At 45.7% G+C, this 20185-nt stretch overlaps 1 protein-coding gene across 1 annotated transcript in view; it reads right to left on the bottom strand.

Moving 5' to 3' along the window:
• The window catches only part of LOC308663041 (alpha-2-macroglobulin-like), a gene marked incomplete at its 5' end in the record, with an annotated part of 78214 nt that overhangs the window by 7408 nt on the left and 50621 nt on the right, over positions 1-20185 (bottom strand). The window contains 14 exons of the mRNA XM_081319183.1: positions 38-79; positions 317-419; positions 1568-1636; positions 2539-2629; positions 2928-3055; positions 5104-5316; positions 5501-5730; positions 9101-9266; positions 10635-10709; positions 12394-12550; positions 12835-12919; positions 16154-16330; positions 18085-18168; positions 19700-19751. Coding sequence (XP_081175309.1) covers positions 38-79; positions 317-419; positions 1568-1636; positions 2539-2629; positions 2928-3055; positions 5104-5316; positions 5501-5730; positions 9101-9266; positions 10635-10709; positions 12394-12550; positions 12835-12919; positions 16154-16330; positions 18085-18168; positions 19700-19751 — 1672 coding nt within the window. The remainder of the gene's footprint in view (positions 1-37; positions 80-316; positions 420-1567; positions 1637-2538; positions 2630-2927; positions 3056-5103; positions 5317-5500; positions 5731-9100; positions 9267-10634; positions 10710-12393; positions 12551-12834; positions 12920-16153; positions 16331-18084; positions 18169-19699; positions 19752-20185) is intronic.

Raw genomic sequence — 20185 nt, 5'->3', positions numbered from 1 at the left:
GAATTTTGGCAAAAATCGGTTGCTGTTTATACTCCACCTGTGCTGCAGGGGGCGGTGTACTCCGAGATGGCAAACTCATCTGGAAACGCAAATAAAAGAGGAGCAACTGTCAGAGTGCATCATTTCATTTGGTCTATCGACACCAGGGTCGCTAGTCCTCATGCTGCATTAGATTGTTTCCAAGAACTGGTGTCAAAGCCCTTATCACTTTGACAACACCTTTGAAGTTTGGGGTAAACTTGGAAGAAGGATATGGATTTTGAAAAATAATTAAGTACGCCGATCAGGCCTCTCCCAACTGGGATCCACTTCTCACCGGTTTCATAATAATCGTAGACTTTCACCCAGGAAGGTTTCAGGTCCTGGACCGGAGTCTCAAGCTCGACTTTGAAGGAATAACTCTGGCTTACATTGCTGAGCTGCAGACCAAGAGAAATGATGGGATTATTCAAGAGGCTAGAGAAGTGTCTTCTCTGAAGTATGCAACTATCCACAGGGAAGTAATGGGGACCTTGTTCTTGCAAGGCTATTTCCAAGTTCCCTAGTTACCTGAACTTCTTAAGACCAAGGACATATTTTGGCCCTATCCATAGAGGACCTCTGAGGATTAGCTGACTCCCTCCCACCAGAGAGGAACAGAACAACCAATCAGAATAGAGCTGGAAGGGACCTTGGAGGTCTTCTAGTCCAACCCCCTGCACAAGGAGGAGCTCCTATGCCCTTTCAGATAGGTGGCTGTCCAGTCTTTCTTAAAAACCTCCAGTGATGTAGCATCCACCACTTCTGAAGGCAACCTGTACAACAGAATAACAGAATCGGAACAGACCTTGCTCAGGCAGGAAACCCTATAACACATTTCAAACAAATGGTTGTCCAGTCTCTTCTTAAAGTATTGGAGCACCCACAACTTCTATACTAGAGGCAAATCGTTCCACTGATTAATTCTTCTAGCTGTCAGGAAGTTTCTCCTTAGTTCTAGGTTGCTTCTCTCATTGATTAGTTTCCATCTGTTGCTTCTTGTCCTGCTTTCAGGTGCTTTGGAGAATAGCTTGGCTCCCTCTTCTTTGTGGCAGCTCCTCAGATATTGGAACACTGCTATCATGTCTCCCCTCGTCCTTCTCTTCATTAAACTACACATACCCAATTCCAGCAACCGTTCCCTATATGTTTTAGCCTCCAGTCCCCCAATCATCTTTGTTGCTCTTCTCTGTGCTCTTTCTAGAGTCTCGACATCAGTTGCTTCTTGTCCTTCCTTCAGCTGCTTTGGAGAACAGCTTGTCCCCCTCTTCTTTGAGGCAGCCTCTTAAATCTTGGAAGAATCATATCACCCTTAGTTCTTCTTTTCACTAGACAAACATGTCTAAATCCTGCAACTGTTCTTTGTAAGTTTTAGCCTCCGGTCCCCTAATCATTGTTGTTGCTACTCTCTGCACCCTTTCAAGAGTCTCAACAACTTTTTTTAATATCTTGGTGACCAGAGCTAATTTTATCACATGACATGAGCCCTATCTTCTTGTAGGGAGGAAGAGTTCGCCCACCACAACTCTCGTTCACCAGCCCCACTTACCTGTTCCAAGTACAGGAGGACCTGGGTGGCTGAAATTTCAGCCTGCTGGATCAAATGACGTTCTTCCAGCTGGTGAAGAAAGGGAAAAGCTGGTGTCATAATCCGAACTCTTTGGCTTGGAATGAAGGAAAGGAAGGGAAGGCCCTCATGGAGAACCACCAAACCACTCCTGGCATTATCTATGTAGAAGGGGAAGGGGCTTTCTCTCAAAATGGAGAACTTGAGATGATCCCTGGAGGTGAACTGCAGGAAGACTCAGAAGCAGTAAAGTAGATGTTGGCGTTATCCCCCAGCTCAAACACATTCTCCCAGGGAAAATAAAATGTCAACACTCTTAAGAGACTTACAGGAATATTGTTAATTCAGAAAATAAACTATAATAAAGTGCCAGGGAGAACCCTTAAAAGAAAGGGCTTCCCATTTTAACTCAAGAAAGCTTCGTATTCATCCCAATTACCTCACCCTTCTGACCTCATCAACTCACATGTGCTACAGCCTGATCAACTAAATGCTATCTTGATTAAATACGTATTGTAAATAATTGCAAAATTCTACACAGAGGGCTTGCCTCCCTTCCTCTTTTGGTATTTCAGTCAATCAGAATACGGCTGGAAGGGACCTTGGAGATCTTCTAGTCCAACCCCTAGCAAAAGCAGGACACACTATATCATTTTAGATAAGTGACTGTCCAGTCTTTTCTTAAAAAACTTCAGTGATGAAGACCCACAATGTCTGAAGCACAATGGTGCTTCATTACTGGAGGTTTTTAAGTAGAGACTGGGCAGTCACTTGTCTGAAATGGTGTAGGATCTTCTGCTTGAGCAAGGGGCTGGACTAGAAGACCTCCAAGGTCTCTGCCAGCTCTATTCTGATTCTGATTGAACGTTAAAGGGTAGTTCTTAATTTCTCCAGGCCCAGCTTTGTTGCCAAGAGCAAAAAAATTCTTTGGAGGGGAGAAAAAAAGTCTTTACCAACTTTACGGTTGATTTCACTGGGATGTATCCGGATAGCATCTTAATCTGGACAATTAACATGTTGGAAACCCCGCGTTGGCCAGTGTAACTGGGAAACCAAGAAAAGAAAGAAGCCACGTCACATTTTTTTAAAAAAGTAAAAATGCACAGCTTAAGGGCGAAACGCTGCATGCAGATTCATAAAAGCTTGGGTGTGCCCTCAGGGCTTCCATCCACTCCCTCCTGGAGTGCAGAACAATGGCTTTTCAGAAGGTGGAGGAGCCACGTTGCGGCCCTCGAACCCTTAGAAGTTGCCCATCCCCGGAGGAGAAGCACTGGCTAAACAGCAAGGATAGGTTCCCTTTGCCCCCATGCATACCCCCACGTGCTCAGGGTTGACCCGTTACCTGACGTTGATAGCAATGTCAAAGGTCTGGTGGGCTTTAGGTCCAGTGCAATCTTGAGGAATTGTTTGCACAAGCAACTTGAATGGCGCCTCCTCCTGGGGTGGGTGGATGTTATACCTCAGGTTGGTCTGAAAAGGAAGCAGCACACTTGTGTCTCTCTCCAAACGACCAGTGGTAAGCGAGAGGCATGGTTAAGATTTGAACGCAGAAGGGCCCGCAGAGTGGGAGAATCCGTCACTTCGCAAAGGCAGGGAACACAGTCCGGGAACTATTCAACCTACCGCAAATACCTTCAGAATTTGTCTGAAGCGATGCCTCTAAATTTAGTCCCTGCCAGACAGAGGTTCTTCACCCTCAAGGATTTCAGGTGACACAGTTTGTGACCACAAACGTGGTGCTCACAAAAGGCTTGGAGTTTAACAAACATGGAGCTCCATTCTCCAAGGAGGATTGTGGGAAACCTGAAAGCTATCAAAGAACATTTCTATCTCCTTCCAGTCCAAAATTCTCTTTACTGGTACCTTATTCACGTATGTTCGCCACCATCGCAAACAGGTGCTCTTATGCTTCTGTGGCAACCGAGGATGGCGGTGTTGTCACAACACAGGCTCCGCCACATAATGGCATCAAAACCCAGAAAAGTAAAGGAGGGGCTTGTGCAATACACGTAATATTGCATGGGCTACGGCCACAAAAATGCCCAAAATTTCTGTTGCTAAGCAAGACAGTCGTTCAGTGAATTTTGCCCCATTTCACAACCTTTCTTGCTGCAGTTGTTAAGTTAGCAACATGGCTGTTAAGTGAATCTGGCTTCCCCATTGACCTCGCTTGTCGCAAAGGGGCATCACGTGACCCCAGGACACCACAACCGTCATAAATATGAGCCAGTTGCCAAGCAGCTGAATTTTGATCACACGACCACAGGGGATGCTGTGATGATCATAAGCGTGAAAAACGGCCATGGGTACACTTTTCAGTGCTGTTGTAACTTCAAATGGTCACTAAATGAATGAATGAAGGTGAATATATGCGTCCCAGGGTAATGTTTCAGGATCCAATCTTGGTCATTTCCCGGGACCAGAGGCTTTGTCTTCCAAGCTTTTGGACTCTCTCTAGCAGAGTGTGTGCTCTTCACTGTGTGGTATCTATAGTGCCTGATGTATGTGACTTTTTTAGATGTTGATTGGGGTGTGTTGATGGCTGGCTTTTAAGTCGTTAGCTTGTTTGCTCAATCACTGTGATTGAAGCCTGAGAAAGCCTCACACTGCAATGATAGCTCACTTTGCACTGAACAAGGAAACACATTCAATTTTGCAGCTACTAAGATTGTTGTATGAGCAGGCACAAAAACAGCCAGGAAAGTGATTGAAGCCTGGGAAACGGACCCGTCAGTTAACAGGAGTGCTGATTTACCACCAGCCTACCAAGTACTTAGAAGGTGATGGCTGGGCAGCAGAAGCAAACAACAGCCAAAGACTTAAAAGCCAGCCATCAACACACCCCAATCAACATCTAAAAAGCCACTTACAACAGGCACTATAAATGCCACACACTCTGCTGGAGAGAAGTTGCCTGAAGATGGGCTCCAGCACGAGTCCGAAAGCTCAGAAGACAAAACCTCTGGTCCCAGTGACCGACCCAGATTGGATCCTGAAACTAAATAGGATACAATAGAATAACAGAGTTGGAAGGCACCTTGGAGGTCTTCTAGTCTAACTCCCTGCTTAGGCAGGAAACCCTACACCATTTCAAACAAATGGCTGTCCAATCTCTTCTTAAAAACTTCCAGTGTTGGATCATTCACAACTTCTGGAGGCAGGTTGTTCCACTAATTAATTGTTCTCACTGTCAGGAAATTCCTCCTTAGTTCTAGGTTGCTTCTCTCTTTGGTTAATTTCCATCCGTTGCTTCTTGTCCTGCCTTCTGGTGCTTTGGAGAATAGCTTGACTCCCTCTTCTTTATGGCAGCCCCTGAGATACTGGAAGACTGCTATCATGTCACCCCGAGACCTTCTCTTTGTTAAACGAGACATACGCAATTCAAGCAACCATTCTTTACATACGAATGAATGGTGGTAAGTCAAGGACTATCTGTATACCATTTCAATCTGTCCAAACAATCTTTATTGGCAATGGAAAGCAATTTCCTTCTTCAGTGGCTGACCCAGGACACTCACCTGCATAAAGATGCAACCGGTGACCTCAGCCGCATAGTCCCCTGGCACTTGGGGCAGATCCTGACACTGGAGCAGCAGAGAGTTGGTGCTGTCGACATGGAATTCTGTCAGGACAGCATCTCCTGAACTCAAGGTCACTCTGGCGTCGACGCCATCCTTAGAATAAGTAATTGTCCTGTACTGGCAGAGGGCCTGGAGAGCCACCACCGTATCCTGCAAGAGAAAGCAAAGCTAGGACATCTCTCTTGGATTGCGCACCTCAGCTGGAATCTTGGGAGTTAAGACTCAGCACATCTGGAGGGCATATCAGGAAAAACATCAGGCCCCCCCAAGTTGGTGCAGAGAGTATGGCAACATCTTCCAGTATCCTTTGAAAATCCATAGGGAGGGACTGTACCTGCGTCGAAGAGAATCCTCCGTTGGGATTCTGTTGGTGGATCAACCATTTGACAATGGCAGTCGCTGTCGTTAATTCTTCCTGGGACGGGGATGGTTCTTTGGCCACGTAAGCAAGGAGAACGTAGGCGGTCATCTCTATCTCAGCAGAGGGAGCAAGGGGCTGGTAATATGGAAGATTGGGGGTCTTCTTCTGCTTCTCAGGTCTCTCCCAGTGGATGGAGCCATCCTCTTCAGAAAGAGAATGAAGGGTTTTAGCATTGGGTTGCCCCATCGAGGCAGCACCATTGGTCAAGTACCTTTGGCATCTCAAGGACATGTTGTTCTATTTAACAAAATAACAGAGTTGGAAAGAACCTTGGAGGACTTCTAGTCCAACCCCCTGCTCAAGCAGAAGCTCCTATACCATTCCAGGCAAACGGCTGTCCAATCTCTTCTTAGAAGTCTCCACTGATGGAGCACCCACAAGCCGTTCCACTGGTTTATTTTTCTTGGCTGTCAGGAAATTTCTCTTTAGATCTAGATTGCTTCTCTCATTGATTAGTTTCCAAACATTGCTTCTTCTCTTGTGTTATCCACAACCCTTAAGTACCAAGTCTGAAGCTTGGCATGCCGTTCATTGAGTAACTCTCCAATTTTTTTATCATTTGTTAGCCCAGCATGTAGACCAGACCAGTAAATCAACTCCTCAGGAAGGCTAAAACTATTTGTATTGAGATTGGCTCCAATAACATAATCTGATGATGCTACTACCGTATTTCCTCAAAAATAAGAGCCAGCCGGAAAATAAGCCCTGGCATGGTTTTACAGGATGCTCATAATATAAGCCCTACCCCCAAAATAAACCCTCATTGTCAGCCAGACAAACGCATTTAGCATTTCCGTTGCAACATATGACGGGCGTATTGAATGATAAAATAATACCATTAATATATCATTAAATATAAATAAATAATATTATTGAAATTAATACTTAAAGCAAGACCTCACCTGAAAATAAGCACTAATGCATCTTTTGGAGCAAAAAATTAATACAAGACTCAGTCTTATCTTTGGGGGGAAATATGGGTGGTTTGGTCATGAAATGTCAGCAAGAAAACCACCAAGCTCAGAGAGCACCAAGGACCCCCATAATTGCACTGGACCTTCTCCCCTTCTTATATCCAGTGAATCAGGGCAGCATTTGCTCAAACTGCTTCAAACTGTTGTCTCATGGTTCTGGACTTTAAAAAAAATGTTTCAGTGCCTTTTACCCTTAGTAATGATTCTAGCCTATGTCCATCAAGATTATCCTTCTTATTCTCTGCGTTGTCCACCCCTTTCCCCAAACCTTAGATCAGGGGTGTCAAACTCACATTTCATTGAGGGCCGCATCAGCATTGCGGTTGCCCTCAAGGGGCCGGGTGGGCGTGGCTAGAGTGCATATGGCCTACTGGGTGGGCGTGGCCAGCTCTACATTGTTCGCATCAAGGGTGCCTATGGGGGCCTGGGCAGGCGTGGGACAGATCTGAGGGTCTCTGGCAGAAGGAGGGTCTCTGGGCCAGGCACAAGGCAGTGGGGGCCGTTCCCTCACTGTTTCCAGGATGGCTTCATGGGCCGCATGAAACCACTTTGCGGGCCGGATCCGGCCCCCGGGCCTTGTGTTTGACATGTCTGCCTTAGATCTTCTTAATAGAGGATCAGAGGGTCTTGCTATAATGCCAAGTGTTACTAGGATAAGGTAAAGGTAAAGGTTCCACCGCACATGCATGCTAGTTGTTTCCAACTCTAGGGGCTAGTGCTCATCTCCGTTTCAAAGCCAAAGAGCCAGCGCTTTTCCGAGGACATCTCCGTGGTCATGTGGCCGGCATGACTGGATGCCAAAGGCGCACGGAATGCTGTTACCTTCCCACCGTAGTGGTCCCTATTTTTCTACTTGCATTTTTACGTGCTTTCGAACTGCTAGGTTGGCAGAAGCTGGGACGAGTAACAGGTGCTCACTCTGTTACGCGGCACTCGGGATTCGACCCGCCAAACTGCCAACCTTCTGATCGACAGGCTCAGCGCCCTAACCCACTGAGCCACTTTTAGTGAAAAGCAGATTAAGAAGATTATGGATAAATACAGGTAGCCCTCAACGTATGGCCACCACTGGACCCCAAATGTACATTGTTAAGTGAGACCTTTGTTAAGTGAGTTTTGCCCCATTTTTACGACTTTTCTTGCCACAGTTGTTAAGTGAATTGTTTCAGTTGGTAAGCTAGTAACCTGGTCGTTAAGTGAACCTGGCTTCCCCACTGAATTTGAAAGTCGTATATGGGGATCACAGGATCCCACGACACAGCAATGATCATAAATAGGAACCTGTTGCCAAGCACCTGAATTTTGATCTCATGATCACGGGGATGCTGCAAAGGGTCATAACTGTGAAAAACGCTCAGAAATTACTTTTTTCTGTGCTGTTGTAACTTTGAACAGTCACTAAAAAAAGTTGTAAGTCAAGGACTACCTGTAAAAAGAAATGTAACATGCAGGGGGGCATGTTATGGAATTCATGCGTGAATTCCATAAGTTTATTCTTTTGGCTGAAGCTGAAGTTTGGGGCAAACCGAAGTACCTGCAAGGAAATGGACAAAATTGCTAAGATGCATGCGTAAAAAAAAAAAAAAGAGTAGGACTTCAATCGCACCGATGTGATTACCATCTTGACTTTTTTGACCTCCTTCCCATAGTCCTCGACCTATGACCATAACTGAGCCCAAAATTTCCATCGCAAAGAGAGACAGTTGTTAAGTGATTTTTTTTGGTCCCATTTAACAACCTTCCTTGCCACAATTTTATTATTTTTTAATTTATTTTAATTCCATTTATATCCCGCCCTTCTCCGAAGACTCAGGGCGGCTTACAAGCTTAGCAGTAGCCTTCATTCTATGTATATGCCTGCTTGTTAGGGCTTTCACACAGACCCCCAAGCGGCATTATTACTTAATTGCCCCCAACAATCTGGGTCCTCATTTTACCTACCTCGGAAGGATGGAAGGCTGAGTCAACCTTGAGCCTGGTGGGACTCGAACCTGCACTAATTGCAGGCAGCTGGTGTTACTTAAGGAGGCATTAGCCCACTGCTCCACCAAGGCTCTCTTATTAACTGAATCACTGCAGTTGTTCAGTTAGTGACCCAGTTGTTAAGGGAATCAAGCTTCTCGTTTTGACTTTGCTTGTCAGAAGGTTGCAAAAGGGGATCATGTGACACACACCCCGCCGGGACCTTGTAACTGTCATAAACGTGAGCTAGTTGCCGAGCGACCAAATTTTGATCACGTGACCATGGGGATGCTGCAACAGTTGCAAGCATGGGAAATGGTTAATAGGTCACTTTTTTCTTTGCCGTTGTAATTTTGAACGGTAACTACATGAACGGCTGTAAGTCCAGGACTACTTGTATGTGAAATGGCTGGCTATATAAATTTAATAAATAAGCAGCAGAGCACCAGAAGAAGCCAAACTCCACAAACGTCCGACACAGAACGCAAGAGGGCTGACAGTTCCATTGCTCATCGAGCATCCTGCACAACAGCCTGAGCATCATGCGTCCACCTTGCCTCAAGCGCACGCTTCTTACCTTCCTTCACAGCGAGCTTTTGAAGCGACTCCAACATCGCTTGCCTCCTCTCCTCATTCCCTGCCAGAGTGAAGGCATATGCCAGCAGAGCCCGGGAGTAAATGTGGATCTCTTCCGCCTGAGAGGCCATCTCCAGGAAATGCAAGGCATTTCGTACCAAAATGTGCTGCCGAGGGTGAGAAACATAAGGCGGGCAATTGTAGCCACTGACAAAAACTTGATGGGTTCACAAAGTCTGGTTCAATTTGGATCCAGGCCTTGTGTCGTTCCTCCATCTGAGCCTGAATCTGAGAAGAAAATGGAGCTGGAACAGGACCCTATGGAGGCCGAGGGACAGGTGTCTGTGGCTTCAGAGGACTGTGGGGAAGAGCAGGCCGAGGTAAGGCCAGGGCCCTTCAGGTTTGGGACAGGGGAGACAAGAGCTCAGGTGAGGAGCAAGGCCCACCCCCACCTGATCCTACAGCACGGAGAGTGGAAAGAAGGAGGGAACAATGCAGGCAGGCTCAATTGCTCGGGAGGACAGCATCCTGCCCCACTCCGCAAAGCACACCTGGGGATTGAGATTTAAGGAGACGCTGTGGGGTGGGGCAATTGTTGGGAACAAACATTGAATCCTGGGAGGGTTGTGTATTGTTGCTCTTGTTCTATGCCTTCTTTTTGGAAAACCTGGACACGTTGACTACCCGACTAACTGACCATGTGGATTGAACATTTTTATGACCTCGGACTGTATTTCGGATTCTCTCTTTGAAAACGACTCAGGCAAGCTGGGATTCAAATGGACTCGTTAAGTTTATGTTTTCTTGTTTGTTATCTATATGGCCTTGAGTACATTCTTATACTAATCAGGCTGTATTGAAACTGCTTTCAGCCAGTGTCAGCTGAGAGGTGCGTGTGTATGTGTGTGTGTTCTACTGTTGGAGACTTGCCAGCAAACGGAGCATTGGGAGGAAATTTGCAGCAATTAAAGAACTGTTTACATTGCCAGCTGACTGCATTGCCTTTGTGCTGTGCCCTGGGTCATCACACCTTTCTCACTCCCTGCCCGTAATTCTGCAGGAAACAAGTTCAGCAGGACCATTTCACATTCTGCCTGGGGTATAGCTAAATGCCAGTGACTATGTCGATTCTCAGTCACCTAGGTCAGGGGTCCCCGACCTGTGGGCTGCAGCCGTCTACCAGGCTGCAGCCTTTTGGCCACTGGGCTGCGTGAGTGGCTGGCCAAATGGGCATGTATGGGCATGTATGCACGTCCATGCACAGCCCCACTTGTGCGAGCATCATCACAAGGGTTGCATTGCTGGCTGAGGAATTCTGGGAATTGGAATCCACAAATCTGAAAGTTGCCAGGTTTAGAGACCCCTTGTTTATTTTATTGTTCACACTCTTTTCAAGTCTTCCTTTTCATTCTTGGAAGCTGCCTAGAATAGACCCCCGGCGAGACACATGGCAAATAAATGTAGCAAGTAATAATTTCCTTGGCCAGAAGATAGTAATGGTTTGCCCTGAAATAATTCAGAGGGTGTTTACTTACTGTGTGAGGCAGAGGCATTTCCAGCAAAGCTATGGTGATATAGGTCGAAAGAGAAACCTTATCATCGACCCCACCCTGGAAGAAGGGAGACAGGCAGATATCAGCCCTTTTGTCATCTTTCTAGCCCTCTTTCCAAAATCACTATCCCATCACACTCACACAAAGCAGGATGTGTTTTTTCCCCCAGCCTATGCATAATCTGGATGCTTCCATCCAAGGGCAGATGTGTAAACATTTCCAACCTCCATTGACATTGAGTGAAGGTGGCATTGTGGTTAGAATGCAGTGTTACAGGCTGACTCTGCCCACTGCAGTTCGATGCTGACCGGCTCAAAGTTGACTCAGCCTTCCAAGGTTGGTAAATGAGGACCCAGATTGTTGGGGGCAGTAGGCTGACTCTAAACTGCTGTGAGAGGGCTGTAAAGCACCGTGAAGTGCTATTCCTACTCATTCCATGTCTCCTTTGCCCTTTGCTGATGCTTCATCTTATTTTAGGCAGTATAACTCTCCATTTCTGCCTTCTGGTACGGCCTTCTACCACTTTCCCAATTGCTCATAATCAAAACCTTGATGCTTAAAGAAGAGGCAATGTGGCTCAGTGAGTTAAGGCCATTTGCTAAGCCACAAGGGGGCACCAAAGGGGTGCAGAAATTGCACCCCCTTTGTTTCCAACCTAGTGGTCATTGGGAACTTTTCAGCCCACATATGATGGCCCTAAACTAAAGGATAGTCTTGGAGTAAGAGAGGACTAACCCAGTCATTGCAATAAAAAAAATAGAAAAGAAAAACCTGCTCTATGCAAATATTGTATTTTGCACAATCACATTGGTAGGGGTCAGGGGTCAACTTTAAGACTTGTGGGCTTCAACCTTTCTCAGAATTACCTAGTCGTCATGGCTGGTTGGGAAATTTTTGGCATTGGAAGTCCACAAGTCTTAAAGTTGCTAAGTTTGGAGAGCCCTGTTGTAGCTCATTAGACTATGCAAAATTTATCCCCAATGTGAGAACATGATCATTTCCAGCCCGATTGGCAACTCCAATCTTGTCAACAGGTCTCCCAGCAAATTACCATCCTATTTTAAAACTGTTATTCCAATCTAGGGGAAGATCAGGCAGAAATTATCAAAAGGTAATCAGGACTATATTGATCAGCATGATAGAAAAGTGAACAGAATGGAACTGAATTAAGGAGGGAGGGAGGGAGGAAGGGTGGTATCACCATGAGTTGGGTGGTTTTATAAGTTTTCTTAATAAATAAAAATAAAAATATAAAATAAAATTAACATAATAAAATTAAAAATAAAACAATATAATAACAATAATAACAATAATAAATATAATAATAATTAATTAATTAATAATAATAATAATAATAATAATAATAATAATAATAAAAGTAAAAGTAAAATAATCATAAAATATCAGACCTGTCAATTACAAGTGCAAGAAACAGATGGAAACCAGGTCTTCCATCTCAACTGTGAATCGCAGTTCACAGCTTGTTGCACAACTCTGAGCACATAAATTTGAACACTGTTTTCACTATATGTAGGGTATGATGCACTGCAATCTCTAGAATTCTTCCATAATGGCTTCTTATCTTTGCTACAATAAAAAGCAGTTGTTAAAAAGTTCCCAGAATATTGTTTATCCGTTGAATTGTTTTCTGGTCTGAAAGAAGCTTGACACTGACCTCATTTCCACCAAAACCACACTCAAAACTATCACCCAACAGATATTCCCCCCCCCACCTCCATACCTTTAGTGCGTTGTTCAGCAGAGACCCTCTTTTTAGGAAGGACCCATCTTCCTGCTGCCTCAGTGCCAGTGAAGTCTGAGCATCAGTGATGTGATTTGGGTCCACGTAGATGGAGGAGCCCGCCTGGCTGAAACTCTTCAGCACAAAAGCTGTCAACCTACAAGATAGCCCGGAATGTAAGAGAGCTTTCATTTTTCTTTGTATCAACTCTTCTAGTGTAAAGTCTTCTTCAGAATGAGGCCTTCTTGGTCCACAAAAAATCGTTTCCTTCACATGGAACAAGGAAAACCATTCCTGGAGGACCATCTTGGAAGATCTGATTTTTTTCCTGATTTTCCTGTTCCAAGGGCTACCAAGTGCTTTTAGCTTTTGTTGTTAGTGAGAAGGGGAGAGGAGCAGCCACGCTGAGCATTATTTTTTCATACAACAAAGAAATCTTACCAGGTATTTCCTTCCGCCGAGCTGCTTTCTCCAAAAGTGCTGTAGGAACCATCAGAATGTTTGTAGTTCAGTTGCCTTTGATAGCCTGAAGCAGAAGATGAACATGAGTGGTGGGCAAAGAGGCATGCGCAAATCCCCTTTCAACTCCAATTCAACGAGCTTCTTCAACTTTCTAAGCCAATTTGTTTCCAAAATGGGATTAAACCAGGCAGAGCTGGTTGATGGCCAGAGATCCCCTCCCCAAAAAAACTACAACTTAACCATTAGCTGTTGTGCTTGCCTACAGCTTCTTTTCCCAATAAATAGCACTTCCCTATGAGAGTGTACAAATTTCAAAATAACTGTTGGATGCACTCCTTTCCAACTGGATCCATTTCTCCTTATATTTCTAATTTGTTCTCTGGCCATTTGTCAGCTGCTATAGGATAACCCAGAGTGAGTAACACAGTGAGCGCCTGTTACTCGTCCCAGCTTCTGCCAGCCTAGCAGTTCGAAAGCATGTAAAAATGCAAGTAGAAAAATAGGGACCACTATGGTGGGAAGGTAACAGCGTTCCGTGCGCCTTTGGCATCTAGTCATGCCGGCCACATGACCACGGAGACATTCTCAGACAAGCGCTGGCTCTTTGGCTTTGAAATGGAGATGAGCACCGCCCCCTAGAGTTGGGAACGACAAGCACGCATGTGCGGGGGAACCTTTACCTTTACCTTTATAGGATGACCCAAGGGACAGGTATTTGGTTGCCCCTCTCTTTCTGAACAGTTGAAGAGTTCCAGTGTGACTCAGCCAATGAAACCTGACCTAATTTACAAGGTCCTTAATCAATAAATATCTATGGAGATTCTCAAGTGATCCAGGTCATAGTTGTCCCCAAAATGCTTTTTCATGAGGTAGCTGGACTTTCTTGTTTTTCTTTGAAGACATTTCTCTTCTCATCCAAGAAGCTTCTTCAGCTCTGATTGGATAGTGGGGAATGGAAGGATTCCGAAAACAGCAAAGTTCACATTTTGGACAGAGAGGACCGCTGGTTTGAAAGAGGGATCAAAGAGGCCATCTATGCTAAATTGAACAGCCCTCTCTCAACAGAGGGGGAGGGATACGACATTGTCTATCTCCAGTCTACAACACAGTCCTTTCAACAGTTCCAAGAAGGCTCCACACCCATTTGCACTAATCAGGTGACCCTGAGGACACAGATAAACCTCCAGGTGGCCTTAACAACTCTAAAAGAATGCAAATAACCAGCTGTCTGCAAGGAGTATAAGTCTTTCTATTCCCCACCATCTAGTCCAGACATGTCAAACACAAGGCCCGGGGGCCAGATCCGGCCCGCAAAGTGGTTTCATGTGGCCCTCGAAGCCATCCTGGAAACAGTGAGGGAATGGCCCCACTGCCTTGGTCCTGGCCCAGAGACCCTCCTTCTGCCAGAGACCCTCAGATCTGTCCCACTCCTGCCCAGGCCCCCATAGGCACCCTTGATGCAAACGATGTAGAGCTGGCCATGCCAACCCAGTAGGCCATATGCACTCTAGCCACGCCCACCCAGTAGGCCACGCCCACCCTGGCCATACCCACACGGCCCCTTGAGGGCAACCGCAATGCTGATGCGGCCCTCAATGAAATTGAGTTTGACACCCCTGATCTAGTCAGAGCTGAAGAAGCTTCTTGGATAAGGTGAAATGTCTTCAAAGAAAAAGAAGAAAGTACACTTGCCTTGTGAAAAAGCATCTTTGGGACAACTATCAATATCCTTAATCAATAAAAGGAAAGGTTTCCCCTGCCCAGTCACGTCTGACTCTAGAGCCATGGTGGCGAACCTATGGCATGCGTGCCACAGGAGGCATGCAGAGCCCTCTCTGTGGGCATGAGCGCTGTTGCTCCAGTCCTAGGCCTTCAGCTGGGTTTTATAAAACCTTTTTGCTTTAGGCCTCCACTGCCATGTGCAAAAAAAAGTTCAATCAATCAATTTCAACTTCTCGCGGGGAAAAAAGATCTAGCACAGTTGGAATTGATTGATTGAACTTTTAGTCCCACCCAGTCTGCCGTTACCACTGCAGCCACGCCTACCCAATTGGCCATGCCCACCCAATGGGCCATGCCCACCCAGCAGCCGACGATACATAAGTGGATTTTAGGTTTTAGTTTGGGCATTCGGTCTCTAAAAGGTTCGCCATCACTGCTCTAGAGGACGGTTTTCTAGCCAAGGAAGCCAGCATTGTCTGAAGACACTTCCGTGCTCATGTGGCTAGCATGACTATATGCTGAGGCACACTCAACTCTGTTGCCTACTTATTTATCTATACACATTTGTATGCTTCAAACTGCTAAGTCAGCAGGATAAGATAAGATAACCTTTATTATGATTTTTTTTTTACTGTGGGCACGCTGGAACACATTAAAAATGAAATTCTGTTGCCCTGCTCTCAGAAGTGTACATATACATAGCATAAATATAAACATGCTATATATTCATACATATGTATATACCTACTCCCTTACATATAAATACCTATAAATATTAATCACTGTCCATCTTGAATATATAGTGGAAAGAAGAAGCTTGAGAGTTCACAAGGTTGATGCCATATGGAACAAAAAGCTGTGACCGAATCTGGATGTTCTGCTTCAGATATCATGAAGCCTCCTCCCAGAAGGTAACAAGGAAAATAAGTTGTGAAGAGAATGTGTAGTGTCCCAGACAATCCTGCGGACCCTTTTCGAGCAACGCTTATATGCTATGTCCTGGATGGAAGGGAGGGAACTGCCAATAATCTTTTCGGCCATCCTCACCACTCTCTGCACCGCCTTCCTGTCTAAAGCAGTGATGCTTCCAAACCAGACAGTCATGCAATATGACAGGATGCTCTCGATCGACCCTCTGTAGAAAGTGGTAAGGACATTGGGAAGGAAGATGTGTTTTTCTTATGTGATGCAGAAAACACAGGCCCTGCTATCTCCACTTCACCGGTGCCTCACTGTTGAGCAACCAAGCCAGCCTGCTCGTTACCTGCACACCCAGGAATCTGATGCTATTAACTATCTCCACGGTGAATCATTAATACACAGGGGAGTGTCGCTGTGCCTGCCTTTTCTGAAATCTGGGGCAGGAACAGGAGTTCATCCTGTCACATGTTACGTGGGTCTTGACCTACCAGCCTTCCGGTTGACAAGCCCAGAGGCTTAACCACTAGGCCACTGCACCCCTTTCTTAATCAATACCAGTGGCCAATCTGTGGATCAAGCCTGTGGAAATTCCCAACCTCAGTAAGAAAACAAAGAGGGGAAAATTCATGTGGGACTGATCTGGGATGTTTCTCACCTGCCACTAAGTATCCAATGGCCTTGGATTTAATCTCCTTGGTCAGTTGTCCAGTCTTATTGAGATAGTTCAGGATGTAGATATTGGGGGCAAAGAGGGCCATGTTCTGCTCCCCACAGCCGTAGGGCATCTTGAGAAGCTGGTGGAGGTTCTGTATCGCTCCCCCGAGGATGTCTCCTGCAGTCAGGAAAGAGGCAGATGGAAAATAGGGGTAATTAGAAGATTTTGGCATGGGTGTGTTGCAGGTTGGGAAGCTCAAATCCAGAAACTCTGAAGAAGAGACAGATGATTCTGGGGGGGAAAAATGACAGTGCAAAACTGTAGAAGAATGGACCTTTAGGAGGATGCCTGTGTGTGTTTCTGGCCATTCCAAGAATATAGTTAAATCAGGAGTCTCCAACCTGTGGGTCGCGAACCCTACTGGGCCATGGCCTAATTGCCACTGGGCTATTGTAAGTGGCTGGCCGATGCACAAGCAGCGCCACCTTAGGGGTGTTCATGGCCCCACTTGCACAAGCGTCATCGGGGGTATTCATGAGCCCACTAGCGTGTGTGTCGAGGGCAGTTGTGGCCCCACACGTGCAAGTCTCATGGACGTTCGTGGCCCCACTCATGCGAGCATCATCATGGGCGCTTCTGGCCCACTACAGCATTGCCATGAATAGTGCAGGTGCTCACGTGCCCCCAACACAAAATCACCCCCTCTTCCCCTCTCCCCCCCCAACTGAAAAGGTTGGGGAAACTGTGGTTTAAATGATGTTGCTGACGTAGCTTGTGGAGAGTTGGCAAAAGACATCTAAGCCTGACCTTGTGAGAGCTTGTGTTGCTCATCTCTCAATTACCCAAACTGAGAATTCCAGGTAGAAAGATTTTAAGGCAATCAAGCCAAGGACCATCCAGTTCAGCAATCGGTCCAACAATGGCCAAAGAAGCAGAGTTTGGTAACCCCTGACATTTTAATCAGCAAAGTTTCACTGTGTAGAATAACAGACTATCAGAGTCGGAGGAGACCTCAGAGGTCTTCTACTCCAACCCCCTGCTCAAGCAGGAGACCCGATACCATTTCAGACCAGTGGCTGTCCAGTCTCTTCTTAAATATCTCTGGTGATGCAGCACCCACAACCTCTGGAGGCAAACCATCCCACTGGTAAAACCACAAAGAAAAAGCTTTGATTTCAGGAGAATTTCTTCACATTGTTAGCTGCCAGCCAGAGGAACAGGCTGCCACATGAAGTAGCAAGTTCTCCTTCACTGGGGAAGGTCTTCAAACAGAGGCTGTCAGAAATGCTGAACTAAAGTTGCACTAAATCATGGGTGTCAAACTCACCGCGTCATGTGACGTGTCGCCACGTATCATGACTTTTTTTTTTTTGCATTGCTGGAGCTGGGCTGGGCGTGACCTCTGTATGATGCAACCGGCCCACCGGCTGGCAGTTTGACACCCCTGCAACTAAATGATCTGTAAGATCCCTTTTGATTTAATAAGGCAGGTGATACTGAGGAGAAGAGGCAGAAGAGGTAGAAGCATAACTTCTGCAACACAAAAAGTAGATTAGAGGAAAAAGAAGAGAAGGGAGGGGGGTTTGAAGAGCTAGAAAGAGGGTTCCTATATGTTGTGTAGTGGGTTTCTTGGAAGCAGGAGGTGAGACGAGAGGGTTCAAACAGAAACATTGCTTTATTCAAGTAACAGGAACAGAACTGAATCAGAGGCTTCTTCGCAGCTACTTATATGGTTGGCCACTAGGCGGCGGCCAATAGGTTTAAAGGAACCTATTCCTGCCCCAGAGCCAACCAATGATCGTCCTGGAGACTGCATGTCTGGGCAGCCAGCGACCGTTACACAGACACCCTAATTAAGCTATCTCAAGCAGCATTCAAAGACACGTGAAAACAGTTCAAGTAAAAGGCCCAATACATTACACTATACTTACCAAGTACACAAAAGGTCGCCCTGGCAGAGCCTTCCACAACATTTTCTGGCACCTTCAAAGAAAGAGGTTCTGACTGTGCATCTCCTGGAAGAAAACAGAACTTAGATGGTTTTGGCTGCCCTCCCGGGTTTCTATCTTCTCTGGGATGTCCAGAACAAAAAGGGATACAATATAGGAAGCCCTGTTCTGCAACGACACCATTGCACAAGCCCCTCTTTTTACTTTTCTGCATTGTGATGCCATTCTGGAGAGGAGCATGTGTTGTGACATCATTGCCATCTTCGGTTGCCACAAAAGGACAGTTGGACATTGACTGCCAGCAAAAAAACAAGCCAGCCAGCTCTGTTGACATATTTTCTGTGGTAACTGCCAATTACTGGCTGAGAGCAGATCAATTGCAATCTGCTTCTGACTTGATTTCTGCTGGATACACACACACACAGATACACAGAGAGGGAGAGACACACACACACAGTGTCTTATTTTTGTATCTGCTGCTTGATTTAATTTTTTATAAAAATGGGGAATCAAATTATATCCTTTGTCTTTACTGGGTATAATGTAGACAGATATATATATTCTAGCCAGTCTCTTTAGCATGTGAGAAGAAAGATGCAGAAACTTCTAGAATCTCTAGAGTGTAAAAAAACAACAACCCTCAAACCCTCTAAAACCCATAAATTAAAAGTGGAGCCATTACTTGGTCCTCCGATTTCAATTTCAAGCATTTCCTCCTGTGGTCAAATACACCAAATTTTGATTTTGTCCTACAAATGCTTCCCACCCGCCCAGCAGATTCCTTAGAATACAGAATAGCAGAATTGGAAAAGGACCTTTCCACTTCCATATCCATTTCCACAAGTGGAGGGCAGGTGTGCCCACCTCTCACACAAACGGAGCTATGCATGCACACACACTTGCCCGCCGCTTTCACAGCCTGATTCCAAATGGGCCGTGGAGCAGTACTGTGTCACAGCTCCTCTCCCCCCCCCAGTTGGGGTTGGGGACCCCCTGTTCTAGTTCAGCTAGGGAAGTCAGTTCCTTTAAGCCAGCTGTAAAAGGCAAAATGGACACCTTAACTAACTACGAAGTTTATGGCTGGCTTAAAGAAACTTAAAAATACTGTTGTGTATTCACACGTTATATGTTATGTTACCATGTTCCTAGTTATGAGGTAAAACCTTCGGCAGCTTTTGACAGCTGTCAAAAGCTGCCGGAAGCTACTGCGCAAGCGTAACCGCTTGACAGCTCTTGGCTGTCATGAACCGCCGGTTACTGCGCAGGCATGAGTAGCTTGACAGCTCAGGGCTGTCAAAGCTATCCTTCGCCGATTGGCCCGCTTGGACAAGCGGGAAACCGGCACAGCCCTGATTGGTCGCCGACCGGCCAGCTGGAGTATAAATAGAAGGCATTGTAAGTCTGTTCCTTGCCCGGTTCTGACAATAAAAGGTTTTCGTTAGCCAGCTGTCTCGCGTGCTTCTTCAGCTGACAGAGCAAATACCTCCACGTTACCAGAAAGGGGACTAAATTTTCAGCCCCTCTGCTCTAAAAGAAATCATCCTCATCTGTTTAATTCTGTGACGGGGAAAGAAGGACCATGAAGAAGCAGCCATACCATGAGAACAGAGAAGTGAGTTGAAGACCACTTCTTTCTCAATTCCTTCAGGCTTCACCAGGACAGACAGAAAAGAAGAACAAAGGAAAAGTTAGTGTTGAACATTGGAAACTAAAAAAAACAAAACCAGGTTGCATAAATCTACGTAAATGCAACTGCTATCGCTAAAGATTATTTAAATGAGAAGGAGCAGCTCCATGTCATTTTCAGTCTTTCTTCTTTGTTTCCATCATTTTTCTTGGGCTGAGAGCTAAACAATAAAGGAAGCACTGCTGATAAAATCTGAGTAAGTTGTACAATAATCTAGGGACTGGCAGGATAGATGGGCTATTGATTTGATTTTTATTCTGTAGACCAACATTTCTCAACCTTGGCCGCTTTGGACTTCAAATCCCAGAACTCCTCAGTCAACCTTGCTACACCGCCTGCTGCCTGGGGATTTCTGGGAAGCTTCCCCCATCTTAAATTTGCCAAGATTGAGACACA

Source organism: Vipera berus (genome assembly GCF_964194415.1).
Source record: "Vipera berus genome assembly, chromosome: 2".
In the NCBI taxonomy this organism is placed as follows: domain Eukaryota; kingdom Metazoa; phylum Chordata; class Lepidosauria; order Squamata; family Viperidae; genus Vipera; species Vipera berus.
This window is presented reverse-complemented; position numbering and strand designations above follow the sequence as displayed.